Raw genomic sequence first — 26,179 nt, forward strand, 5'->3', positions numbered from 1 at the left:
CATAGCAAGTCTGCGTGCCTCACTTATGAAGTTGAACATATGTGTTGACGTGTGTTCTGATGACTGGATATTTTTATCAGCGCTATCTCAGGATGACTAACACGAGTTTGCATGTGCACTCCTCAAGTATTTGCTTTTATTTGCCCATGTCGTTATTGAAAGATTGCACCACTTAAACTGATTGAATTGCAAGAAAATTAAGTGATTTTGTGTGTGATATTTCATAACAGAAGGACATTGACTACTTCTGTACAAGCATGTTTAATGACCATTTTGTCATCTCACAGGGAATAGGCTCTTGTAATTCGCTGACAAAAATGGGCATAAGAAAACGGTTGTTAGAGAGGCTTGTTCATTTATTAATATGAGCGTGGTGCCAACTACTCAAGAGTTCCACTCACATTTTTTTTAAATATTTATTTTAAAAAATGTCAAGATGAGATACATATTTCAAGCTTTTTTCTTAAATCTCTGCTGTCATATTTCAATGTGTATTTCTCAAAGGAGAGGTGAATGTTTTTACTGAGCCATTGGGTTTAAGCCCACAATTAAATAAACCCCCTCATCTTTTCACAAAGCACTTAATGGAGAAATATTCAATGCATTTGAGTAAAAAAAAAATAGCTATGATCTACACACCTTTGACCTGAGCAGTACAAATATATTAGCCTGTACTTAATTTGATGCATCCGGATCGTCAACATTGAAGAATAGGAATTCAATTTATAAGAGTTTAATTGTTCAAAGAATGGCACCTTGATTTAATGTTAAGTGCATTATCAAGACAAATACCACCAAAGAAAAGAATAGATCATAATCCAGCATTTTATTTGGACAATGCATTTTTGATGGAATGCATATAAAAAACTTTAGAATTAAGCCAGTAAGTATTCTTTGATTTGGCTTTAATAATGATTGGTAATTTAAAAAACTATAACCATTAATATGTTAATTATTATCTTTTACAGGTAGTTAGTGGTAAAAAAAAAAAAAAGCGGAGGAAGTCATTTCCTGCCAGATTAAAATTAACATTAAAATCTGAGAAAAGAACAAGATCCCGGATACAAACGGCCGAAACGAGTTACTTCTGCAGGGTGTCCAGACTCTGAGCAGCCCGGTCATCTGGGAGGGTCTCAAAGCCAAGTCGCTTCTCCTCTGCATTGAGAGGAGCCAGATGAGGTGGTTCAGGTCAGTATTCCCCCTGGCAACCTCCGAGTTGTGGTGTTCTGGGCAAGTCCCACCAGGATGAAGCCCCGAGGCTAACCAAGAAATTCCTGCTGCAACTACGTCGCCCAGCGGGCCCGGGAACACCTCGGGATCTCCCTGATAGAACTGAATGAAGTGGCTGGAGAGAGGGAAGTTTTCACTTCCCTGCTTAAGATGCTGCCCCAACGACCCGAGCTGGTTCTAGATAAGTGGGGTGGGGGGGCAGATGGAACCTCACAAAGTAAATGCAGAGTTGATTTGCCATAATACAGAGTCAAAGATCCGTTAGATTTCTAAATTGAGCCTGTGTAGGCACAACATCTTGCTGCTCACTCACCAAGTGCTCATTGAGAAATTTGGTGTTCATTCTGTGGAGGATGACACCTCCAGACCTGGGAGGCAGTGATCTGATTGTGTGGATGCTCTGTGGGAGCCTCAGAAGACCCAACCTAGTGTTGGCCTCTTTTAAAAGGCAACATTTTTTTCTCTTTTCTTGTTTATCTGGGTGTGCTTTGTGCTCGCTTGTTTGTTTGTTTTTTGTTAGCACATTACACATGGGACTTCAGTCTTCAAGACTTTTGTCCCAGCCAAGAAGGCATTTATATTAGGATGACAAATTTCTTCCTGTCACCTGATGAGGGACTGGGACTGCATGTCAAGAAGCAGCTAAAGTCAGAAAAAACAGTGATTTGTAGCCTACTTGCACTTTCCTCCTTTTCACGCACTTCTAAAACACACTTGTGCATGTGTGGGTTTATCTTCTATTTTTAGCTTTTGACACTGAACTAGATTCCTAAAATGATACAAGTCTCTGTGCTACATGTAACGAGGCATGATGACAAGCTATTGGCATTTTTTAGATTTCAGATAAGGAAAAATACCCAACCATTTAGGGGGAGAAACGTTGCAGCGGAGGCAGACTTTTTCGTTGGCGTGTGTTAGTGAGAATAAAGGCTGCAAAATAATGCATGTGTGTAATGTTGAATGCCCGGTATAATGCATTGATGCAAATGATTAAAAAATAGTAGGAGGTAGGCTTCATGAATTTGCTTAACAACACTGAAAGCATTGAGCGCAATTAGGAAAGTGATGAGAACAAATCTTCTGACTGAAGTTGTAATCAACATGCCAGATTGGCAATTTGCTCTTTCTCACCTCATCTGATGGTATAATAGACAGAAGGTCTTCAGGCAGTTTAACTGGATTTAACACAAAACCAATACAGTAGTACACTTAATAGACATACAGTACACTGATAAAATTCAAATCAAGAGCTGGTGTGAAAATCAACCTTTTACAATGTTTCCAACCCAAATCTAAAACCCACATGGGGAGCAGGACACATTCTCTGTCTGGAAAATAGCCTGCGTGGTTTCCTGTTCTACAACCACGCATTCTTTCTTTCTTTCTTTTTTGGGAGGGTGGGGGGGGGGTCAGTAAACATTCTATAGTTGCGGAGGAATTTCCATTTACACATTACAGTATAACTGCAAATGCCTCTTTCTAGAATATAGCTGCCATGGGTTATGTGGGGGACTTTGGGCAATTCCACAAAGCTGATGCAGTGCATTAAAGTAGAAATGATCTGAATACAAAGAGTTGCCACTTCACAATCGTGCTCTTGGGTTTTGGGAGCATGACGCATCAGCGCACGCATGCATGTGTCCCTGCAGTCCAAAAGAACAATGTTTGCTCATTCCACTTTTTTTTACCAAAGTATCAGCAATACAGCACCGCTTTGAAGTCCGTTTTCCTCAGTTTTATGTTACAAAACCAGGTGAATTGAAAGTGTGTGTCCCTCTCTGCTGCATGAAATTGGGTGTACCGGGTGTGTGAAGCTGCCTTGCAGCACCTTGTTAGCCTGTCTGCACAGTGACTTAAAAGCCCCAGTAAGATGTATTGCAAGACACGAACACGGCGGTACCAAGGGAGGAGATAGAGGGCCTCCAACTATTTTTTTTTCTTTTTTAATATCCTACGCTGTTACTCTGCCTGAAGTCCAGTTGAAGGAACTGCTGATTGGCTTTAAATAAAGCAAAGTTCCCTAAAGGAACGATGGCTCGTGAATTACACAGTGACACAGGATATAATTATGTGGTCTACCTCTCGAGTTGAATGCTTTAGAAAAAGATAAGCCATATAGATTTGGCAACCTTAATAGTCTTTGAGAAATGCTGGCTGTTTGGATCAATTCTCTAGACAGCACCAAGTACCTGATAACTCATACCATATTTCCTCCAATAGTGGACCGCAATCCAAAAGACAGCATGTTTTAATGAAACAAGTGCCTCTCCTCAAATATGTGCATAATTTTTTTCCCGTGACATTAACTCATGAACCTATTTGAGCACCACTGCTAATCAAAACATGCTAGCCACCTATCAGAACATCTAAATAGTAAAGATTACCTTAAATATGGACAAAGTATTGTGGGTAAATCACTCAATTTTTTATTGTAGTTGTATAACTGTGAGAGGCATCATCATAAAAACAAACTACTTAATATAAAATAAATGATCTCCTATTTAATTACACAAACATTGGATGTATGTATAATCATACATCAAGAATATTAAAAAAAGATTTTGATTGCAATTAGTTCATGACGAACAAGAGTTGCTCAAGATTTAAATGTATCGTGGAAAAGAAGCTTATAGAGCTAGCTAGTGTCAAGGTGTAAAATCTGGATCCCAAATTTAGCACCTCTGCAAGCAGCAAACATACATCTGTACATGACTAGAAATGATACGTCTTACAAAATAACATTCAAGAGGCAGGATAGTACAGTCAGACATGAAAATTGTGACTAAAGCAAACTATGCTTGAGAACACCTCTTCCGCTGATTGTGGAACACACCACAATTTCGTTTTTTTTTTAATGGCACATTGAAAAGGCCCGATTACACACAAACTACAAACCCCATTAACCAGCGGCATGACTATAATACTCAAAAAAGACTATTGATTGATTGATCTATTTAATTGCAGCTCGAACATTCCTCAAAAAACTTTCCTCAAGAATTACATATTTTATCAATGTTATGTATGATTTACCTCCCTGCAATGTTGGTATGTTGACTACCCATATCCATTTTCCAAGCCGCTTATCCTCACAAGGGTTGCAGGAGCACTGGAGCCTATCACTGCTTGCTCAAAAGGGGATCCTCCTCCTTGAATGAACTCATGTGCCTCTAACCCTTGGAAACGTATCGTATCATCATGGATCTCAGGTGGATCTCTGTGGTTTATTCCGCCTCTCGCCCAAAATGAGCTGGGATAGGCTCCGTATTACCCACTCCCCTAATGAGGATAAGCAGAACAGAACAGGGATGGTTGGATATTTTGTTTTCAATGGTCAAAATGTTTAGTTTTCATCTGTTCAAAAATGTTTATTCTCTCCTGCCCACGACCTAAACTGTGCTTCAAGCTTTTTCCCCGTGTTCGATTGAGTTTGGCGCCCCTAATCTAGAGGACAATGGAAGTGACTAATGCTATTTTTACCCAGATGGGTTTTCCCTATTGTTCTTCTCTCTGCCCTGAGGTACAATGATTATCAGCGTGTAAACACTTGCTTAGGGCCTTTCTTTGTATGTCATAAGCAATTTATTCTAGCTGCTCTGAGATGTCCTGTAAATACTACATTTTATTAACTTTATGTATCAGCTCTCAACTGCTGTGACAATGCGACTCAGATCGTCTTGAATGTGTGGGTCTGTGGCTTTGACAGCCTGGCAGCGGGAAGAGTGTGGGCGAAGGCCAGGCTTCTTGCACTGTACTAACCTCACAGACTCAGAGGCTCTCGCCTTCATTATTCCAATGAAATCTATTGAGCATCTGGGACTAAATTATTCATCACCATTGACCAAGGTCCAGGCGGCAAAGTTGTCATCAGGCGTTATTATAACTTGTGATAGCAACAGTGGGCTGGGTGTAATGACCACCATTTCATTGATATTGTCATTGAGGTTTTCGGGGGGTTCGTTTTAATGTTCTTTGCAAAAGGAAGTGAAATACGGAATTTCTGCAGCCTGCATCTTTTAACAAGAGTGGTTCAATTTTGCTCTACCCCTCTCGCTGGTGCACTAATGACATGTGCTCCTGACATGAAGAGAAAAGAAAACAAGAAAACAAACCCCTCCTATTCAGTGCAGAAACTACCACTCTCATTAAAACAAGACAGAAAAACATTTGCAAGCCTGAGGAATAATAGCAAGAACTTTCACTTTGCAGTATTTTCTTTTATTTGCTTTTTAGGGTTGGTGACAATTCTATCATATTCCATTAAGTTTAGTTGGATTGTATAGCATAGTCTTGTGCTCTTCAGACAATTAAAAGAACTAGAAAACACAGGGGATAGTTCTGTTGCAGTGCAGTAGGGGGTTTTAATATGGCTTTTGAGTTTATGATTACCTATATAGTTCATCTGACTTAATTTTTGTTATAAAGGGTAATTATGGTTATATAAGCAAAACAGACTTTTGGCACAATGGACAACTGGCTGGCACATCCGTTTCATGGTTCTGAGGATCCGGGTACAAATCCAGCCTCGCATTTGTTGACTTTGTATGTTCTCCCCATGCTTGTCTCTCAGGTACTCCAGTTTACTCCCACATCCCAAAAACATGTCTGGTGGGTTAATTGAAGACTCTAAATTGGTGTGAATGTGAGTGAGAATGGTTTGTTTATATGTGCCGTGGAATTGGCTGGTGACCAACCCCGGGTGTACCCCGCCTCTTGCCCGAAGATACCTGGGATTGGCTCAAGCAACCTAGTGAACTCATGAAGATAGGCAGTATGGAAAATCCATGGATGGATGAGTATATCAGTAAACACGCACCATCTGTGACAGAAATTCACGCCTTGTCCTAAGTCTTGTAACACTCCAAAAATCACTTGGGATGATACAAACATGTCATGCAAGATAGTTTGAGTATGAATCTTAAAATAGAAATACGAAGATATGCATGCATGCTAATTTCTTCCTGACATGATAAGAGACAGTCCTGAGGGGTACGATTTGAATTGTGTATATGGATACAAGTTATGGAACAGAAAGATGAGATGAAGATTAGTGTAAAATTTACATCTGCTCATGCATCTAGCAGATGTTTGTTTAGGGTTTCTAAATGAAATAATGTATTCTCCTTGAGTTGACAAATTTGCCAGTTACGTACAAATATAAAAACAAAGAGATCCCTCTACAACAAGACTTTAGACTGCATAAAAACAAGGTTTGCCAAGGGATCCACAAAGACGGCAAGGTAAAAGAAAACAACCAGCATCCTCAGAGGAATACATTAGTAGGACAGCACAAACGTGCATCAGATAAACCCTTCAGATGCCTTTTGTGTCCTTCTGACTTTCAGTTTTTCCTCCAAAGAGATGTGCTATGTGCCAAAGCGTATTCATCAAATTAGACCAGAAAGGGAATAACCTGAAAAGCTATCTTTCTTCACAGAGGTGCACCAACAGGTTATCACCCTGAAAGTGTCTCTTGGTTTTGAACACCACGGCACTGAAAGACAAAAGACCCAAAGAGCAACTCTGATTCCCCACGTATCGTAAAGGTGTAAACATAAAAAAAAGTGTTATGTTCTATGTGCTGACTAAGTTGAAGTGAGCACGTAGCCCAGGGTTCAGATCATGAAGACTAAAGTCGACCTACAAGGTTCAAGTGGAAGATCCAATATTTTGACTCTAAGTGGAACAATGAGTCAAGGCAACGTAAAGCGCATGAGGGGAAAAAAAGCATGGCATCGTTTATCTGAACTGGAATCAGCCCTCTTCCAAATGTAGATACAAATCTAATATGTAACAATGCAAGTGAAGCATAGACAAAAAGATTGGATATAACCCATCATGTCAGGTGGACCCCAATGAAATTTTTCAATTTGTAAGAAAACAAAAATAAACCCTTTAAAAACACCCACTGTAAATGTCAACTTCAGTAGCAGTGTAAATCCAACCATGGAGAAGGGAGACACTGTGCTAAATCAGATTTGATTGTCCAATCTCACTTCACATTTTATGGGCCAGTCAGGGTCACCCAGTAGCTTTTTGTGATTATAGTTTTGATTATACTCAATCTTGGCAATCCACCAAGACACCTGAATAATCTTATATGACAGCGTAATTAGAGAGTGTGAAAATGTTTATGCATTTTGTATGAACCCGAGGAGCAAGTTGGTCTTCTTGCTTTTTCATGTTTCACACACCAACTGTCTCTCCAGGCTTTCCCAACACATCCCACTGGAGTGTGCGCACTACTGCTGTGAGGAGTGGCAGATAAATGAGCTTCTCTCCTTGTTCCACCAGGGCTTCTGCACTTTGCTGGTGGAATAATGATGCTTGCCCCAAGTCCCATCTTTTAGCACTTTAGAAGTATATTGTTAATATGAACATCTCTCCTGTGTGAAGTATGCTGCCTCCACGCAGTTGATGAACTTGCCAACAATTGCAGTTTTGTTTGAAAAAGGGTTAGAAACATCTCTGCATATTCTTTTTTTTTAAATACCTTTATTTTTAAGCCAATTTTAAGACTTGGGTGTACTTTTCTAGCACACCGACAAGCTTCCCAATGGCAGGTTGCATTACTTTGCATTACCATGCGGATTGCATGGTAACCCACAAAAAGGACACCATTGTTGTGCAATGTTAGTGGCTTTCTATAGCAGGACCACATCAAAATGTTGGCCTATATGATTTAATTGCATTTAAAGAATGCTTTGTAACATGAAAATTATTTTTCATAATGATGCATGAGCTTACGACATGGGTCAAACTAATAATAAAGGCATAAGAACATCGATGTTGCTTAAAGGCACAGTTGAACTAGCTTCACAGATACATAGCAGCAAAAACTACATAACGAGTTTCATTATTATCAGTTTACACATGAAATATATTGGTTGATATATTTCTATGAACTTCTGTTTGAAAATCATGAAGTACAGTAGATTCAAGTACTTGTTTTGCAATGCTGGTAAAGTCACTACTTTCCAAATTTGACCCTGCTGCCAATGGCAATAAATAGAATGTAGTCGTGATAGCGCTGTTACATCCACACACCTCCACTAAGGCTTACTGTGTGGTGATTTAACCTACGTGGCAAGTTTCTTCCGGTCCTCTTGATCTTAAATCTGAAGGAAAGGAGTGAGAGGAAGGGAGGTAGAGAGAAGACGACTGGGATAAGTTATGAAAAGGAGCAAGGGAGTATTGATTCTAAGATCCCCCAAACCTCCACCGGTGAATCTAGCATGTCAATGTCCTACGTCAGAAAAAAAACAAATCACAAGGCTGAGGTGATGGATGTGGCACTCTTGGATCAGTTTGCTTCGCCATCTGGATAGCAGACCCCACACATCACAAAATAACATTAATATTCGGATGGACTTCCTCAGGCTTACCAACATGTGACCTTCATCAGATCTCCTTTGAGTCTTTTCTGTAAAGATGTTCATCTACACTCTGAATGTCAAAATAATGCGATCGGAGCAATGAAATCAGATTACCTGAATCCAAATGGATGTTAAACTTAATGACATTATCTTCAATTTGCTGAACACCTGTCAATACTAATCCAACTTGCAACCATATTGTGAGGCACTGTCAAACATCAATGTAATAATACTTGAGTGAAATTAAATCCACCTTCATGATGCATTTTGCAGCATTTTCTTTACACTTTACTGTACCTCCTCAAAAGTGAAACTATAGTCACAATCCTTCAGAAAAACCCTAAAATTTAATGTTCTGCCTTGGAAAGTATCAATGCTGGGGGAATCATGCGCCACCAGTTGTGTTTTGGGATGAAGTTTATGCTCTCATTTTGAATTCAACGAAGAGACACGAGAGCTTTCGAGCTGACATTTACGCACAGAACTTTATCCTCTACTGTTCCACAATAATCCGATTTCATACTTGTATGGAACAAGTTTGCACATTTAGCAAGTTTATCCTGAGGGACTGGCTTCCACAACTCAACTATGACTGTATTTTTTTCTTTTTGCAGACAACTGATGACATGCTCGTGGCATCAGCAGAGTGTCCAAGCGATGACGAGGACATCGATCCCTGTGAGCCAAGCTCAGGTGGGTTAGGTTAGTCATCTTTTTTTATTCTATTTCTCTCTGGGTTTGTTAGTCTGTCTCTCTGTGCTGTAGTTCACCCACACCATGAAACTCAGGAATAACAGCTTCTGAAAAAGTCACATGGCGTGTTTAGTTCATGACAAAATTGTCACTTCTGTCACTTTAGAATTAAAACCACTTTGACGACTAATCTTGTAAATGATGATAAGAATAACTGGTTTCACACCAGCATGATGGGGTTTTCATAGGGAGCATCGTGTGTGGAGTGTACACTGCTACACAGGTGCTTAGACTGCTGAGCTGCGCTAAAAAGCAATTAAAAGCCGTTCTTGCTTTCCATCCATTGTTAATGAATTCCGATAGGAGAAATTCTCATTAAATGTAACTCCGTTTTGCTCAAAGTGTTAGTATTATCTTTGTCTTGTGACTATTCACCTGTTTGATCTCGCAAGCTGACTTTAGGTGTACATATTCTAAGGATCACAGGAACATGTGACATTGCACTGTGTTGGGAATTAAATGCTGCAAATTGCAATGAAAATTAATCCTATGCATATTTTTTTTAAAAAAGAGCTCATATGAGCTACACTTAGTGGTGGTGCTCCTCAACAAAAAAAAAAGATTAAACAAAATGCTAGTATGCATGTAACGGGCTTTGCTAGACTCCCAGTAAACAACAACTTTAAGGAAACCTTTATTTACTTCACAATGCTTGATATCAGCTTGCAATGCTGCCAAACTTTTAATCTCTTACCTTTCCAAGCAAGTGAAGGTATTAAAGCTAAACCTATCAATAGAGGGATTTTAAAAGCTTCCTGACGTGATGAGAAAAAGTGGAAACAATTAACTTCACACTACCCACTCGATCAAGAGGTTCTATGGATCAGTGTGAGGTCATCAAACCACCACTTGATTAGTCTTTTGCCCAACACAATGCATTTTAGCTTCTTTTTTTCCTGTGACTCCTTGCATTAGTGACAATGATACCAGCATCTTAATTCGTTCTTACACTGCAAAAATGTGAGACAGCATTTTCCTGAAATTTCTGTCTGTCCAATGCATTAGCCAGTCAAATCCCTTATGATCTTGCCAAAAAGCCAGTGTCTCTTGCTTTAAATCAGTCAGTTTCCATCAAGAAAAGTTTTCAGTGATGCTGTGGCGATAGATTGTAGTAGTCTGACAAAACTGCTGCTCTCGCTGTGCTACGGCAGACACTAATATGCAGACCATCATGGTTTTCTTGTGGAGAAACTCCATAAAAATGCATCTCTTCATCACAGTTGTAGCAGGGTTAAAAGATGGATGTGCAAATTTGCAGTAATATAAATCTACAAGCTCCAATATGTTGATGACATCACACCCAAGCCAAGAACTAAGCAATAATCAGGACTTTCTATTGCCAAATGTCAGCACTAATCAACTGCTGACTCTAGGAATAAATTGGGGACAGCCGTCCGTTAAACAATCATTATCTTGTTTTATTTCTCTGACCTCCTGAAAACATGAAAACCCAGCAGCATAAGCAAAGGCTTATCACATGTTGAGCCCTCTGTGATTATCTCGTAAGGAAGCAATGCGAATCCTTCTCCTTGTTCAGAAACCCACAGAGGAATACTAACGTGAACAATAATAGGAGCCTTATTTAGCTTATTTGGGAAGTAGGCAACAGGAGGGTTTCACTCTCTCTGCTTCTTTAAAAGACAAAAGAGGCTTTTACCCATGGGCTTTAGTCACCTTGCTAGCTCGTCCTGTGCTTCTTTGTCAGGTGTGAGGCCAGCTGGTTCCAAAAATGGGATGGTCCTAACTTTTAGCAAGCAAAGAACACCCACTCAGCATCATATTGGAAGGACAACAAAGTCCCTTTCCAGGTTTTATCTTCTAAACCTGAATGCAGAGATTTATGCAGGGCCTTTCTGTGTTCTCATCTGAAGTACTGACAGAACACAGTTGATTACTTACATTTTATTCATCTTTTTCTGCACTCTCATCTTTCTTTATTCATTTAACCTTTATTGAACCATATAAAATCGTATTGAGATATAAAATCTCTTTATTAAAAGTGGCCTCATCAAGGGGCCTCAGAAATTATCCAGTTATTATGTAGTTTTGTTTTGTTTTTTTATGCTACTGCTATATTACCAACTGTTTGACATTTGCTTTAATTGGTTCAATTTATGGAAAGAGAACAGAATAACTGATAAATCAAGTGACAAATGAATACTTTCTTTAACTGACCAGTAAATTCATCAGGCGAGGAGGAATTATGGAACTACATTGTTTTAAGAGTAAATTGAGATTTTATTTTATTTTTTTTTGTCACTCGTATGCATTTGGTATTTTTCCCAGTACTTTTTCATTGAGGCTTATGCCATCCCAGCCTCATCCTGTGTGTCCTGAAAGAAAACAGGATTTCACACTCACTGTCAGGCTGCCTCTTTGCTGATCTCCCATATTTATATTTTCAATTATTGTCCTTTTTTCACCCACTCATCTTTAGAATGTGCTGACGTTGATGCTTACACAATGTGTCCATTTATAAATCTAAGTAGGGCATTGAAGACTATGCTTATCTGAGACAAAATGCACAGCCAAAGTTGATAATAGCTTAGAATGAGGAAGGGAAATTCACATCTGAGTGTTTGAGTGATAACACTGGGGAACAATTTTTAAAAAATGAATCTGTTGTTAGATTTGTATGCTGATTGAGAGTGAAATTGGCATGCTGATTCCAAAATTTCAGTCATTTTTTTTCTAGGACATCAAGTTTATTTTTTTTCTCCATAGCTTTCCCCTTCAGCTAAGCAAAATCCTAGTGATTAGCTGTAGTCAGACTTATCATCTTGCCACTCATTTACAGCTACGTGGCAACTTCTTTGTACACTGACAATTGAGACAGTGTGGTGGGAGTTATGTGCAGTTCCCAATAGGTCAGTACTACCAATATCAGGAAACACAAAGCTCATATTGTAGTAATTAGGAGGATTTGTCATGGCTTTTCTCTTAACTTTATAACTATGTCATTTGTAGGTACTGTTTTTTTTCTATTCATTTTTAGTTTTCAAAGCTTGTAAATATTGCATTTTAGTGTTTTCTTTACAAATGTATGGATATCCTTTGGTCTAATGTGTTCTAACTTAAACTTGACATGATGGAGAAAATTTGAGATCAGTTTTGGATTTTACACCCCAAAATGTTGTTTAAAATAGCTGTCAGCCCTAACTCAACAAAAACTGTGTTCCCCTGTGTAATGAGGAAGATGGAGATAATATTGGTTAATTTTTAAATACAATGACCTGCCACTTCAATAATATGATGATGCCGAGTTTATTTTTGCAGTGTTGTAGTACTAATCCTTTGGATTTGCAAGGTCAGAAAATACATCAAACAATGCCTTGGTGATGATGGCAGTCTGCTGGTAGACATGGCTCCCTTTTTGTGAAAATGGTACTTTAATTTTTTTGGAATTGATTTCTTCCTTTCCTTTTTAGAATAGCAATTGTTACCTCACAGATTGACAGTCTGCAGAACATTTTGTCAAAAACGTCAGTCACACACCCGCAGTCCATCTGAGAAGAACTTGAGGGAGAACAACGTTCAGCTTCAGCTCATCATAAAGTAGAGCCACTGTTTGTCTTTATCACCACGAGAAGTCAAGTCTTTTTTATTGAAGAAAACCTTTCTAATCTAAGAGTAAGCGTAAGTGTCCAGTCTCCACTCTTGTGTTGGTAATGCCAAATACTTCATCCTCTTGTGGAAGCTCCTCTCGGCAGAGGCTTCAATTACACGACACCTTTATCTGGACTAAATGCATCACCTTAAAGTAATTCTCACAAGGACCTCATTTCGGGCTCACTCAGCTGTCTGTTCATCATTCGCCATTAGCGTCAGCTCAGCCACTTCTCACTCACACGCTTTCATCGGGCGTACTGCCAGCATGTGACACGTACACTTCTCGAGGACACCCTGATAATTAAAGAGGGATTTAATGTGTTTTGGCTCCAGTGCACTCCACTGATACAGTGACCTGTCAGCAGATTGAGCTCCAACTCCACTATGTGATGTCTTTGACAGCTTGTGATTATGACTGGATATGTGAAGTCAGAAGATGCTCTAACGCTAATCTGACTAAATAACACCAACGTGTCGAACAGTCTGCCAACCAAGCCTTGTTGAAGGTGTCGTACTCCCACTGCTCCCTGAGCTAACATTTTGCAAAGTGCTGCTTATACTCAAGCACCATTATCGCAATTTTCTTTTAGTGCTCATGGGCTCCATCTAGAGGCTAGAGGTGCCAAATGTTAGTTACTCCGAAATAGTTTGCCAACAAGATGACGGGGAGGAAGTGGCCTTATTTGAGGTGTGTCAGAAATATTCTAGGACTGGCATCACTAAAGAGATTATTTTGAACAGAGACTATGAGTTTTTCCAGTCCAATTTGAGCCAGACTCTTAAAAAGCTCATCACATCAAAAGAGATGTCCTTTTGTTTTAGCTGCATTATAGACCAACAGGGCAAAATAAGGTTGCCCTGGCAATAGCATGTTTTCCCCGTGCTTCCGTGGGTTTTCTCTGGACCCCCCCCCCGGTTTCCTCGCACATCCTAAAAACATGCATTAATTGGACACTCAAAATTACCCCTAGGTGTGATTGTGAGTGCGACTGTTGTCCATCTCTATGTGCCCTGCGATTGGCTGACTCCCGGGTCAGGCATACCCCGCCTCCTTCCCAAAGACAGCTGGGATTGGCTCCAGCACTCCCGTGACCCTCGTGAGAATTAGCAGCTCATAAAATGGATGGATGAATGGTATTCTCACTTTAGTCATTTATTATGCTCAAAATGATCCCTCAAAGGAAAATAAATTCTGCTTTATATTTTGTGTTGCACGACACAGAAAGAACCAAATTAAACTCATGCTGGTGTGGGAAGAGCAATTCAGAGTGAAAGGCGTGCACAAGCACTCTTAAGATGAGGGCATAAAGACGGTGCCTTGCTCAGGGGCACCGAGACAGCAGGTGAAATAGCATCTCTTTGACGAGATGACATTTTTACATTGTTGTCCTCACCAGGCTTTGAACTCCAGACTCTAAAACCCAGGTTGTAATAGATTAACTACAACTGTACAAGCAAAATTAGTAAAAATTATTGCTTTTTAAAATAATATTGATACATAATGTTGCCCTAAAAAATATTGTTCAGAATTATATTGTCAGATCCATTACTTCAGAGCTTGGTACTCTGGAATTGTCCATTTTGTTCCCTGCACTCATTCAACCTATTGTCACTCTAACTTTATGGCGGGGGGTCAAGCCCACACTGACTGTTCAATAAATCCTGAACAGTCCTGGTTGCTTCATTAGCCCAAGCACGGACCTGAAGTAACCTCCGTGTTTTGCTTCATCTAGCTTTGTCAACCAGCACGCGCTTGCAAATTACCAAATAAATGAGAATCTTGCTGGACACAAATGAGGAAGGATAGTATTTTCTAAAAACCATTTATTGTCGAAATTCAAGTTGGCAGGAATAAATCTGAAACTTCTTGACCCTTGACTCCCCTAACCAATCTGACTAAAATAAGTGGATCCACCAACCAGCCATTTTATGTGTTGCTGTTAAAGGTTCTCCGAGAGTGTACTAGTAGAAGTCAGCGTTCAATTTAGTGTCAGTCTGTCTATTAGTGCAATTGCCTTTGAATGCATTTTATTCTTCATGTTTTCCTTTCAGCTTGTCCCTTCAGGGGTCACCACTGCATTTGATCCTTTTCCATGTGAACCTATCCTGCAGCTTTCTCTTTAACACCAACTCGCCTCACGTCTTCCCTCACTACATTCATCAACCTTCTTTTTGGTCTTCCTCTTGCCCTCTTCCCTGGCAGCACCATCCTCATCATCCTTCTACTGATATACTCACTCTCTCTCCTCTGAACATGTCCAAACCATTGAAGTCTGCTGCCTTTCTGTTTGTCTCCAAAACATCTAACCTTGGCTGTCCTTCTGATGAGCTCATTTGTAGTTTCATCACTCTCAGAGCGATTCTCAATGACTCCATTTCCACCTCCTCCAGCTCTGCTCCCTGTTGTCTCTGCAGTGCCACTGTCTCTAATCTGGACATCATGGCTAACCTCACCATTGTCTTATGAATTTAGCCCTTCATCCTAGCAGAGACTCTTCTGTCACATCTGCCAGCTTTTCCGTCCTGTTTGGACTTCTTTCTTCAATTCCTTACCTTGCTCACCATTGGCTCTGTTCTACTGACCTCAAGTATTTAAAGTCCTCACTCACTATTTCCACTCCCGAAAATGTCTCTCTTCCACCTATACTCCTCTCATTCATGCAAATATATTCTGTCGTCTTTCAGATAATCTTCATTCCTCCACTTTCCAGTGCATCCATCCACCTTTCTAACAGTTCCTCCACCTGTTGCCTGCTTTCACTGCAGATCACAATCCAGTCACTGATTTGACGGACGCGCAATTGCACTCGCTAATCTGCCCAGTCGAGCACGAAGAATCACGCGTGCAAGATTTGTTATGAGTAGAAAGTTATATTAAAAGATGTCACTTATTTTGTGTAGTCTTGACATTAATTTATGTGTTTATTTCATAAACGTTGATTACAAAACAAGCCTGATCCTAAACAATCAATACTCACCCAGAAACTGGAAATGCAAGTTACCCGTATTGAGCATGTTCGGAATTTATGTCAATAGCACTTGTTTCACGAGTTTCTTCACGTACTGTGAGTGCATTTATATCGAACGTCATCAACATCATGAGCCATGTCAAACGAAATTCAGTTACACTGAAAACCTTTCTGGGATGTAACACAAGTAATGTTACATTATCTAACTATAATAAGTATGAGATTGTGATTTACTTTGACCTGATCTAAATTCTAACATTAGACTATAGACTTTATTTAGTTTTGAAATTGAATGACTATTGAACTCTTTAGAAATGTATGTTTATAGTGTCAATAAATTATGATTATGGTAGTAGGTGACAAGTACATACTAGGGTATAAGAACTCACTCAGTTATTTTAACGTCTTGAGATTCCATCCCGAATCACACCCGCAACTTTATATCTGCGGGCATTACTGACCACACCCGTACATTTTTCAAATATGAGTGACTGCAATGTCATCCAAAAATAATCATGGTCCATGGGGATTCCAGTCTTATTTCATCTGTCATACTATCTATCACCACTTCAAACAAGAAATGGCTCAGGGCTGATCCCTGATGCAGTCTCACCTCCACCTTAAACTCCTGTGTCACACCTACAGCAAACCTCGCCACTGACCTGCTATCCTCATACATGTCCTGTATTATTCCAAAATTCTCCCTTAACTCCATTGTGTGGCTCTTCAAACTTTTTCCTCTATAGTTTACAAAGCCACCTGTCATAGATGCTTCCTCCACTGTAATGTCATCAGTATCAACTGCCTTTCTATTTTTCATTGGCTTTAATGCTTTTCTAATTTCACAGTTTCCTATTCAACTCTTCCTTCTCCATCCTTTTTCTCAATCATCAACTCTACAAAGTATTCTTCCCATCTTTCCAGCACACTACTGGCACCAATCAAAACATTTTCATTTATATCTTTAATCACCCTAACCTGCTGCACATCCTTCTATCTCTATCCCTCTGTCTGTTTTTCTATGCATTTTATTAATGATCACCCAAACAATATTAAAAACTCTGTTTAATATTTTCTTATATGACACACTGTGCAACACTGATTTTGGAAATCACAATCTTGGAATTTTCCTTGAATTTCCAATTTTTTTTCTGTAATTTACAATGTAATTTACTAAAAGGATGACATTATGGAAGGTTTTTTTTTTCTTTACAAATTTAACCACCTTGGGTTTACTTTGAGTACTTCTCAAGCGCACGCAGCTATGCTGCATTGAAACATGTGTTTTAAGGTCATCCGCTTTGTGTTTGATTTTATGCCAGGGTGACTTGAAGCAGAAGGCACTGGCCCATCATTCATCAATAGAGTCATTATTAGAGTGTTAACAAACAAATAGGCGAATGTATTTTGACTGAGGTCTGAGAAAGTCTCAGAAACCTCATGCTTGCAATATTACTGCACCCAGCATGAGGGATAGCAAGTCCAAGGTTGACTGCCAAAAACGCAGTTTCCAAAATCATCCATAATCATCAAATCTGTCGTTGATCTCATACTCTTGGAATGATATCCTCAATGCCTTCAGGTAGTTAGATCAACAACACTGAGAGCAAATGTACTAATGAGCTGTAATGAATGCTAATCTTTTGGCTCAGAACAAAGCTCCCCTCGCTGCACTGAATGTAGTATTAATCATTTAATTACTGGGCTCAGCATAGCATTCTTGTTTAAGATATTAAATGGGTTATAGCAGTGAGAGATTGATTTTCTGGCTTTCATACTGTTTGTGTTTTTAACTGTTTTCACACTTGCCTTGTTTACTTGAATTGAACTAGGAGGGCAATAAAGGGGGGCTTTGTTTTCATTGTGGAATTTCATGTATACTGTGTGTAGCTGTCTCTCTCTCTCTCGCTGTGTATATATATATATATATATTTTTTTTTATTTATATATTTATGTTTCAAGTATAGAATCAATATATATATATGAAATTCCACTATGAAAAAAGCTCTGTATATATACACACATATGTGTGTGTCTCCATACATAGAAAATATAACTGTTTCTTGACATAAATAATTTTTATGTATATAATATGCACTTTTGAGTGTCGTGTGTGTGATACTCACCCCATGTTTTCTGTTAAATGCACTTGCAATCATATGTCAGCTTGCTGAACCGGCTATCAGGATTATTTCAATCTATTGCTCTTTATTCAAATGGATTCTTTGGGTTATCTGAAATATAAAGAAATACATGTTAAAATCATATATGTATGGACTGTATTATGTTTCCAATATATAGATACTTAAGGGACACCCTGTATATTTGGTGTATTACAAAGCCCAACTCCTTTGGCACAAAGTACACCTGTCCTAACAAGTAACAAATACAAATTTATTTATTTCACATTTTGATATGCTGGAGAACACGGGATTGTGTCGGGCACGTAACTTTGAAAAAGTAATTAGTTATAGTTACTAGTTATTTCTCCCAAAAATGTAACTGAGTTACTAATTGAGTTACTCCACTGTAAACGTAACTACCATCAAAAATAACTATTGCGTTACACCTCCCCCCCCCCCCCCCTCCCCAAACACACACAAACGCAAGCCAGCTGCATAGAGCAGGACAGCAAAAAAACAGGTATCTGCACAGAGGTTTGAATTTATTGCAACTCATTTTTACATTGGAATCCCCTTGGACTATAATGTTCGCAGATGATATTGTCATCTGCAGTGAAAGCAGGGAGCAGGCGGAGGAACAATTAGAAAGATGGAGGCACGCACTGGAAAGGAGAGGAATGAAGATTAGCTGAAGTAAAATAGAATATATCTGCATGAATGAGAGGGGCAGAGGAGGCAGAGTGAAGCTCCAGGGAGAAGAGGTAGCAAGGGTGGACGACTTCAAATACTTGGGGTCAACAATACAGAGCAATGGTGAGTGCGGTAAGGAAGTGAAGAAACGGACCCAAGCGGGGTAGAACAGCTGGCGGAAGGTGTCTGGTGTTCTATGTCCCAGAAGAGTCCCCGCTAGGATGAAAGGCAAAGTTTATAAAACAGTTGTGAGCACGGCCATGATGTATGGATTAGAGACGGTGGCGCTGAAGAATCAGCAGGAAGCAGAACTGGAGGTAGCATAAATGAAGATGTTGAGGTTCTCGCTTAGTGTGAACAGGTTGGATAGGATTAGAAATGAGCTCATTAGAGGGACAGCCAAAGTTGGTTGTTTTGTAGACAAGGTTAGAGAGAGCAGACTTCGATGGTTTGGACATGTTCAGAGGCGAGAGAGTGAGTATATTGGTAGAAGGGTGTTGAGGATGGAGCTGCCAAGCAAAAGGGTGAGAGGAAGACCAAAGAGTCATAAGCAGCTTCTTAAACTTGAGATCAGAGTCTGTTCCTCTTTGGTGTGAAGACCAGATTCCTCACACTTGGCATGCCCATTTTTACCTTTCACCTCAAAGAGAATAATGTAGTGTCTGAATCTCCATTTGGCAAATGGCGCCTTTCCACCGGAGTCTGAGTCCTCCTCACTTCCCATCTCTCGCTTTCAGAATCAGAATCACCTTTATTGGCTAAGTGTGTAAAAATGTGGTGTAAACACCCGCCACTACGGATGAGCTCTAAACACCCACCCACCTAATTTCTCTGATTGGCGGAAGACGTAATTTTACCATACCTTAGCCAATCATCATTGCTTAGGTGATTATCTCACGCTCCCCTCCCTTGTCACTCTGCAACACTAACGCACACACAACAAGACACATGCTTGCGCCTGAGTCCTGTGTTTGTGTGCGCAAAGTCGGATGACAGCTTTTATGTTTTTTATGGGCGGCTTCAGTAACATGCAGTAACGGGGTGTTGCTAATGGTTACGGCGTTTTACTGACAGTCCGAGTAATTAGTTACTGTACATTACCCGTTACTGAAAAAAGTAACGGGATAAGTCACGCTGTTTACTTAAACGCCGCTATTCCCATCACTGATCATAGGATCCTCTGAATGAGATGAGATGAGAGTACAAGCAAGTATAAGAACCAACTTCCACAGTCAGCAAAAAAGGTCAAAGTACTTCCTTTGGGACGGGTAAATGGTGGAGCATCTCTCAACCGTAGCAATGTTGCCAACAACTTTCATCCACGTACTGAACTTTCTGACCACAGAAAGAGGTTGATTACAGATACATTACGAAGCTAACCTGCAGCTAACACTCGTACTTGTCTTTACCCGACAAAGACGTGTGTCTCAAACAGTGGCTTTTGCCCACAAAGCGAGAGCATTCTTCACACCTGTCTCGCTGAATAAGTGGCCATGTAAAGAGCAGAGCTAATCTGATTCAACGCTCGCTAAACTCAAAGGAAACTCTCCTCTTGTCCATGAATGTCTTGTGGCATTGGAAGATTAAATTGCCCCCCAGCCCCCAGACACCCCAGGGAACTTACGGCCTCTCTGGTCCTCATTCAACATTTTTATTTTAGAAGAAATGAGCACTCCCTAAAATAGAGCTGTCTGGCTGTCCTGTGTGTGTACAATATGATATTGGCTAATATTGCACCAACCCAAGCAGTTTTTTCTGAATACCTAAACCTGCTCCAAGCGAATTTGATGTCATCTAAAGTATGTGTTGTGCAGTGTTTTTATTTATAAAAACTAACTAAATACAATAATAAACACGACCTAAAGCTACTTAGGATTTGGGAATTGAGTAACAATTGCCCTATGTCACAGTATCAAGGGTGTATTTTTTTTTTTTTACAGATATTTAAGATATAAACACAAACATACATGCGTACAACATATCATCAGTCCTACATAAATAAAACACAGCTTCGTAAGTAATATTAATTGAATAATGCAGATTTCCGGTCCATGTTTTTATATGTTTATATCAACAGCACTAGACCCTGAACTCAGATGTTAATCCCTCAATTATGTTTTACCTCAATCTGGCGGAACCACAGTGCTTTCATTTCCAAATTTAGCGTGTTTGGATTTCTCTAACGCAACAAAGACAGCTTAAGCAGAACTGATGACTCCAACATAAAACACGCAGTGAGATGTGCCAGGAGGACTCAATGATATCAGGGGGATGACGTGTTTTCGAAATATGCCTCATAGAGCTGCAACGATTCAAAACACAGAGGAGGACAGGTTTTGGAAAAAATTGCTGAGTCTATTGAGGAATATTTTTTTTCACTGACAGATTTTTTTTTTTCAATGAGTCATCATGGTAGCATTCACTGTGGATGTTATAAACGTGTGTCTGCTCATTCATGAATATGCTGTAAAACACGTAATTAGGTGTGTTCTTAAACCGCACTTTGTTCTCCATCATTAGCGTATTATTCTTGTCAGCTTTACTTCTAAATTTAGCAAATCTCTGCAATGAGATCACCTATTCTCATTCTCCCGAATGTCAGACAGTCTACCCTTTGTGAGCGATTAGATTTGGAGAATATCATCAGGAATTAGATTGAGAAGGGAAATTGACATTCATGCATTTAAGGCGGCATCTCTGCTGGTCAAGTATGCCGCGCACATCCAGTTTTAAAGGTCTGAAAGGGATACCTTCAATTATTCTGCGTTGTTGTAAGATCTTAATCAAGTGGCATTCAGAGATGTTATTTGACATTGTCATTTAGTAAATGAATAATGTCAGATTTTATGACCGCTGAAGAATTCAAGAGATGGTTGGGAAAAGATTTGAAGGGTCTATGGCTTATATGTGTCTAATATAAAAGGTTTTGACTTATTATGCCCACTAATATGACAAATAACAACTAATTCATTTGTTATAAGATAGGCAGAACCATAAAACATTTTCAAATAGTGCTGTGTTACTATGGAGGATAAACAGTCAAACATTTTTAAAAAGTAAAAAATATAAAACAGTAGCAGAAGCAAAAACAGTTACATTAGACTTCACTTATCTGGAACATCTTAAGCAGGCTTTTCATTAAGTGCCAGAGTCGACCTCAATTTGTCTGTTTATTCGTACCAGGTGACTTGACTTGTATTTCTTATGCCTTTCTGTGCAATCCAGATGAGAGAAGCATCAGAAGCAAAATAGCAACAAGCACAAAGTGAGACAGCAGCAAATGGGAATACAACAAAATAAAAAAATAAATAAATAAAATTGGAGGACACAGTAAAGTACAGTATCAGAGAACACAACTCCTTCCGTCTTTAATCCACAGTACTTTTTAAAGTTAGAAATTGACCAGTTTCAAACCATTACTGTATTTGGTTTGTAATTAGGATTGTCAATTCATATTTTTGTTTCAAGTATAGAATCAATTATCTACAGATATTTATAAACACGATAATGAGCATTAAGCAACTAATAATTAAAAGCATATTTTCATTCATTTAAGATAAATACATTTGGGATTTTTTTTTTTTAAGTCCACAGGTCTACGTGGTGATGCTAACTAAACCAGAAAACACTCACTAAATAGTTCCATCTACATAGGGGATGCTCTTGGTGGTAGTAGATTTAAGTAAATGAGTTTTCAAGTAGCAGCACAGTGGGTGACTGGTTAGAGCATCTGCCTGACAGTTCTAAGGACCTGTGTTCAAACCCCAGCCCAGTCTGTGTGGAGTTTGTCTGTTCTCCCTATCCCTGCATGGGTTTTCTTCGGGCACTCCGGTTTCCTCCAACATCCCAAAAACATGCATTAATTGGAGATTCTAAATTACCCCTTGGTGTGATTGTGAGGGCAACTGTTGTCTGTCTGCATGTGCCCTGCAATTGGCTGGCAACCAGTACGAGGTGTACCCCGCCTCCTGCCCAAATATTGATGGGATAGGCTCCAGCTCTCCTGTGACCCTTGTGAGGATAGGCCATGCAGAAAATGGATGGACAGGTGGAGTTGCCAAGTCAAGCAGGAAGGCAAATGGGTGACCCATCCATTTTCTTAGCCGCTTATCCTCACGACAAGTGAGTGATGCAGACCATTTTCAACTGGATGAAAACATGCCACTTAAAAGTTGCCTGTGGACAGAGCATCAACAGTACATGACAAGCTGACCTGTGATTAAAGCTAGCTGTGATATTTTGTGTTTGTAATTTCCAACCACTGTCCCACGGCCTGCATGAGAAATGTGCAGATGTCCAAGGAAAAGAAATTTACTCATTCGATCATTAAATCGATCATAAAATTAAGAATTTTGTGAGTGACCCTTTTCACCCTGTAACCCTTTTCCTTAATTCCTGCAAACTTTGCGTTTAGCTGAATGGGACCAAATTTCACACTACATGAATTTGTGTGTGAAATGAAACAATATAAACATTTGATTTGAAAATTATTATTATTATTATTATTATTATTATTATTATTATTATTGATCAGGATAAGCAGCTTGGAAAATGGATATGGACTTTTTGGGTTTTAAAAGTGAAAAGTATGTCTTGGCTCAATATTGGTATGGAAGTAATGTCTTTGGTCCTTGTGAATCTTGTAATTTGTATGATTTGAAAGGTTAAACAGTCCTTTATGTTTGTAGTCATAATATTTCTGTCTCTGTTCCAGCCAATCCTACAGGAACTGGACCGAAGAGTTTCCCAGACTCCTCCGAAGTCTTTCGCGAGTCCAGCAGTACAACAGGGATGGTGGTGGGCATCGTAGCAGCTGCGGCTCTCTGCATTCTCATCCTGCTGTACGCCATGTACAAGTACCGCAACCGAGATGAAGGGTCCTACCACGTGGACGAGAGTCGCAACTACATCAGCAACTCAGCTCAGTCAAACGGTTCTATTGTAAAAGAGAAAGCGGTCAACACTGCTAAGACTTGCAACAAGAACAAGAAGAACAAGGATAAGGAGTACTACGTGTGACTGTCAAAGTGCTGGTCTAGTCAGACCAACTGAAACATTGTCGTAAAATATCAAATGAAGACATTATTGTGTACAGTGTGAAAACAAACTTGAACCTTATTTAGTCTTTGTTTTTCAAGAAGACAGTGTTCCGCCAGGTAATAAGAAGATATAATGGGGAAAAAGCGTTCTTCAGACATCTGGAAAAAGATTGTGGGTGGACAAATGTCTCTGGCATCCGTGTGGAAGTTCACTGGAAAAAGGAAAAAAAAAACAAATAACATAATCCATCTGTGACTTGTTTCCAAGAGCAGGATAATCCGACTCCTTTGTTTGTGGACACTCGAGGAGCACAGATGCACTTTGCAAACGGGGGTTACGAACATCATGGTTTCATTATAAATTGCCTGTGTTTGTGGTGTTTTGTTTCCAGAGAACAGTCTTGCTGACATTTGAGTTGAAGAAATAAGAGGCAGGAAAGTGACAGCAAATCCACAGGGGGGAGGGGGGAATCTTGACAGACGTCCGCAGACTCGCCAAAGTGTCTCAGTTGAGCATAACGGACTATGCGCTGAATTGACTGAACTGCGGTGTCATTGACAAGACTTTTGTTTCCAGAAGAACAAAATGTCCATTGTGCCAGTAAGAAATCTGGAGGCCTTTGTTTCTGCATCACGTGAAGTCGAAGGCGACACGTTTCTCCGAAGTCTCCGACGAGACCGTGTGAGAGCCATGCACGCCCAATGATCCTATTCCACTACATACAGTATGTTTCTATACAGTACAACCACATCTAAATGTGCTTTTGAACTGTGATAATGTGGTGTTTTATAGCCTGTTGTATAGATGATGCAAACTAACTACTCCAGAAGCATTTTTTGGAATAAAATTTAAAAGGTAAAAAAAAAAAATAATAATAAATAAATAAATAAAAGAAGTCGTAAATGTTAAGTGTTGCTAGAAATACATTTTATGAAGAAATCTGCATCATTTATTTTCAACTCCCTTCCTGTTTTTACATGTTCCTTTATAGTTTTTATACAAATCCTAACCAGGCTAAGAGTAGCCCACCTTCAACTACACAATGGAATTGAAAGCAGGAGACGAATGAGCATGACGTGCGACTTCCTCCAGCAAAATGATCCGACTGACTCTAGTGTGCTGCTGCTGCTGCAAAAAAAAAAAAAAAATTCATGATGGAGTGATGGTGAAGAAAAATGAATTTGTTTTGTGTTTTTCCAAGTGGCATAATGAAATAGTCCAGCGTGTGCTTGATGCTGATGTAAAGATCTAAAGATTTCACAAGTCCATTTCAACAGCTCCGTGTTTGTTCTGTCATTCTGTCTGTCGGTTCTGCTTTCCAGAGACCTGTACATGGAATGAGTATGAGGAAAATGACCATGAACTATAAATGATGATTATAACTTACCGTTGTCTCTTATTTTATTTCTTCTTGAATCTTTGCTTTTTAATCATGCTTTTGTTTAATTTTCAGAGGGCTTCTTGTCAAAACAAAGGAGTTTGAGAGAAAATACAGTATTTTAATGGTACAATTCAATCACTGGCTGCAATAATGAGTTCCAATATCCGACCTGTATAAAAAATTCTGCCTTGACAAAGATTAGAATGTTCCGTTTTGATTGACAGAGGTAGTACATTTATTATTCTGGTTCTAGTTTGCAGTCATGTAAGAACTGTATTACTCTTACTGATGAGATGAGTAACAATCTCTGATTCAACTTTTTTTTTAAGTTTCTGATAAGATTGCGCAGGTGTATGCAATAAAGTAGATGGTGAGTGCATACCACTTCACACGGCTTTTTGTTATGAATTTAAAAAAAAAAAAAACTTCACTGATCAGATAAAGTGCCGCTACACTTGTCTGACGAAATTAACACTCGGCTCCGAGCCCGCCCTGAACATTAAGTCGAAGCGGCATTCTCTCGACATTAGAGAGGAAAGGCTATCTGGATGTCTCATGATACGATGACAGGAGACGAGATCATGACTTGAAACTGCTGGGTCACCTGTCACATTCACTTTATTGGTTTATTTGTGCAACGATGAGGCGCCTCAAACATTTGTACAAAGCTCACTTTCTGATAGATTGGCAAACTCCCACACCCTCCATACAGTGTCAAATTGAATGACACCAACTACACGAACGGGCTAATAAAATTTAATCTGAACTCAACCTGCAGCACTGGAAGCAGAAAAGCAAAAGTACAGCCAATTCAATTAAAAGTGCTATGATTGGAAGTAAAATAATTACAAAGAAATAATCACTGAAAATTTCAAGGAGTAAATGTTACTAAAAGGTCAAATTCATTGAAATAAAGTGGGGCCTTCATTAATAAATGCCAATTTTAACATTAATAGACCTTGGAGATGGTAACCGATAGTAATCTCGAACCCAAATTTAATAAACATGCTT

At 39.3% G+C, this 26,179-nt stretch overlaps 1 protein-coding gene across 11 annotated transcripts in view; it reads left to right on the forward strand.

The window, feature by feature from the left end:
- LOC133509912 (neurexin-1a-like) overlaps nt 1-25,372 on the forward strand; it is a 211,969-nt gene extending 186,597 nt beyond the window's left edge. For 5 of the 11 annotated variants that reach the window (XM_061837397.1, XM_061837394.1, XM_061837395.1 and 2 more), the window contains 2 exons: nt 9,218-9,305; nt 23,462-25,371. In XM_061837397.1, the coding sequence (XP_061693381.1) occupies nt 9,218-9,305; nt 23,462-23,766 (393 nt within the window). In that variant the 3' untranslated portion in view covers nt 23,767-25,371. Of the gene's footprint in view, nt 1-9,217; nt 9,306-23,419 lie in introns of all 11 variants that reach the window. The other 6 variants (XM_061837402.1, XM_061837401.1, XM_061837405.1 and 3 more) reach the window with 4 other exon arrangements.
- Nucleotides 25,373-26,179: the final 807 nt, after the last annotated feature.

This window comes from Syngnathoides biaculeatus, chromosome 12 (genome assembly GCF_019802595.1).
Source record: "Syngnathoides biaculeatus isolate LvHL_M chromosome 12, ASM1980259v1, whole genome shotgun sequence".
Lineage (NCBI taxonomy): Eukaryota > Metazoa > Chordata > Actinopteri > Syngnathiformes > Syngnathidae > Syngnathoides > Syngnathoides biaculeatus.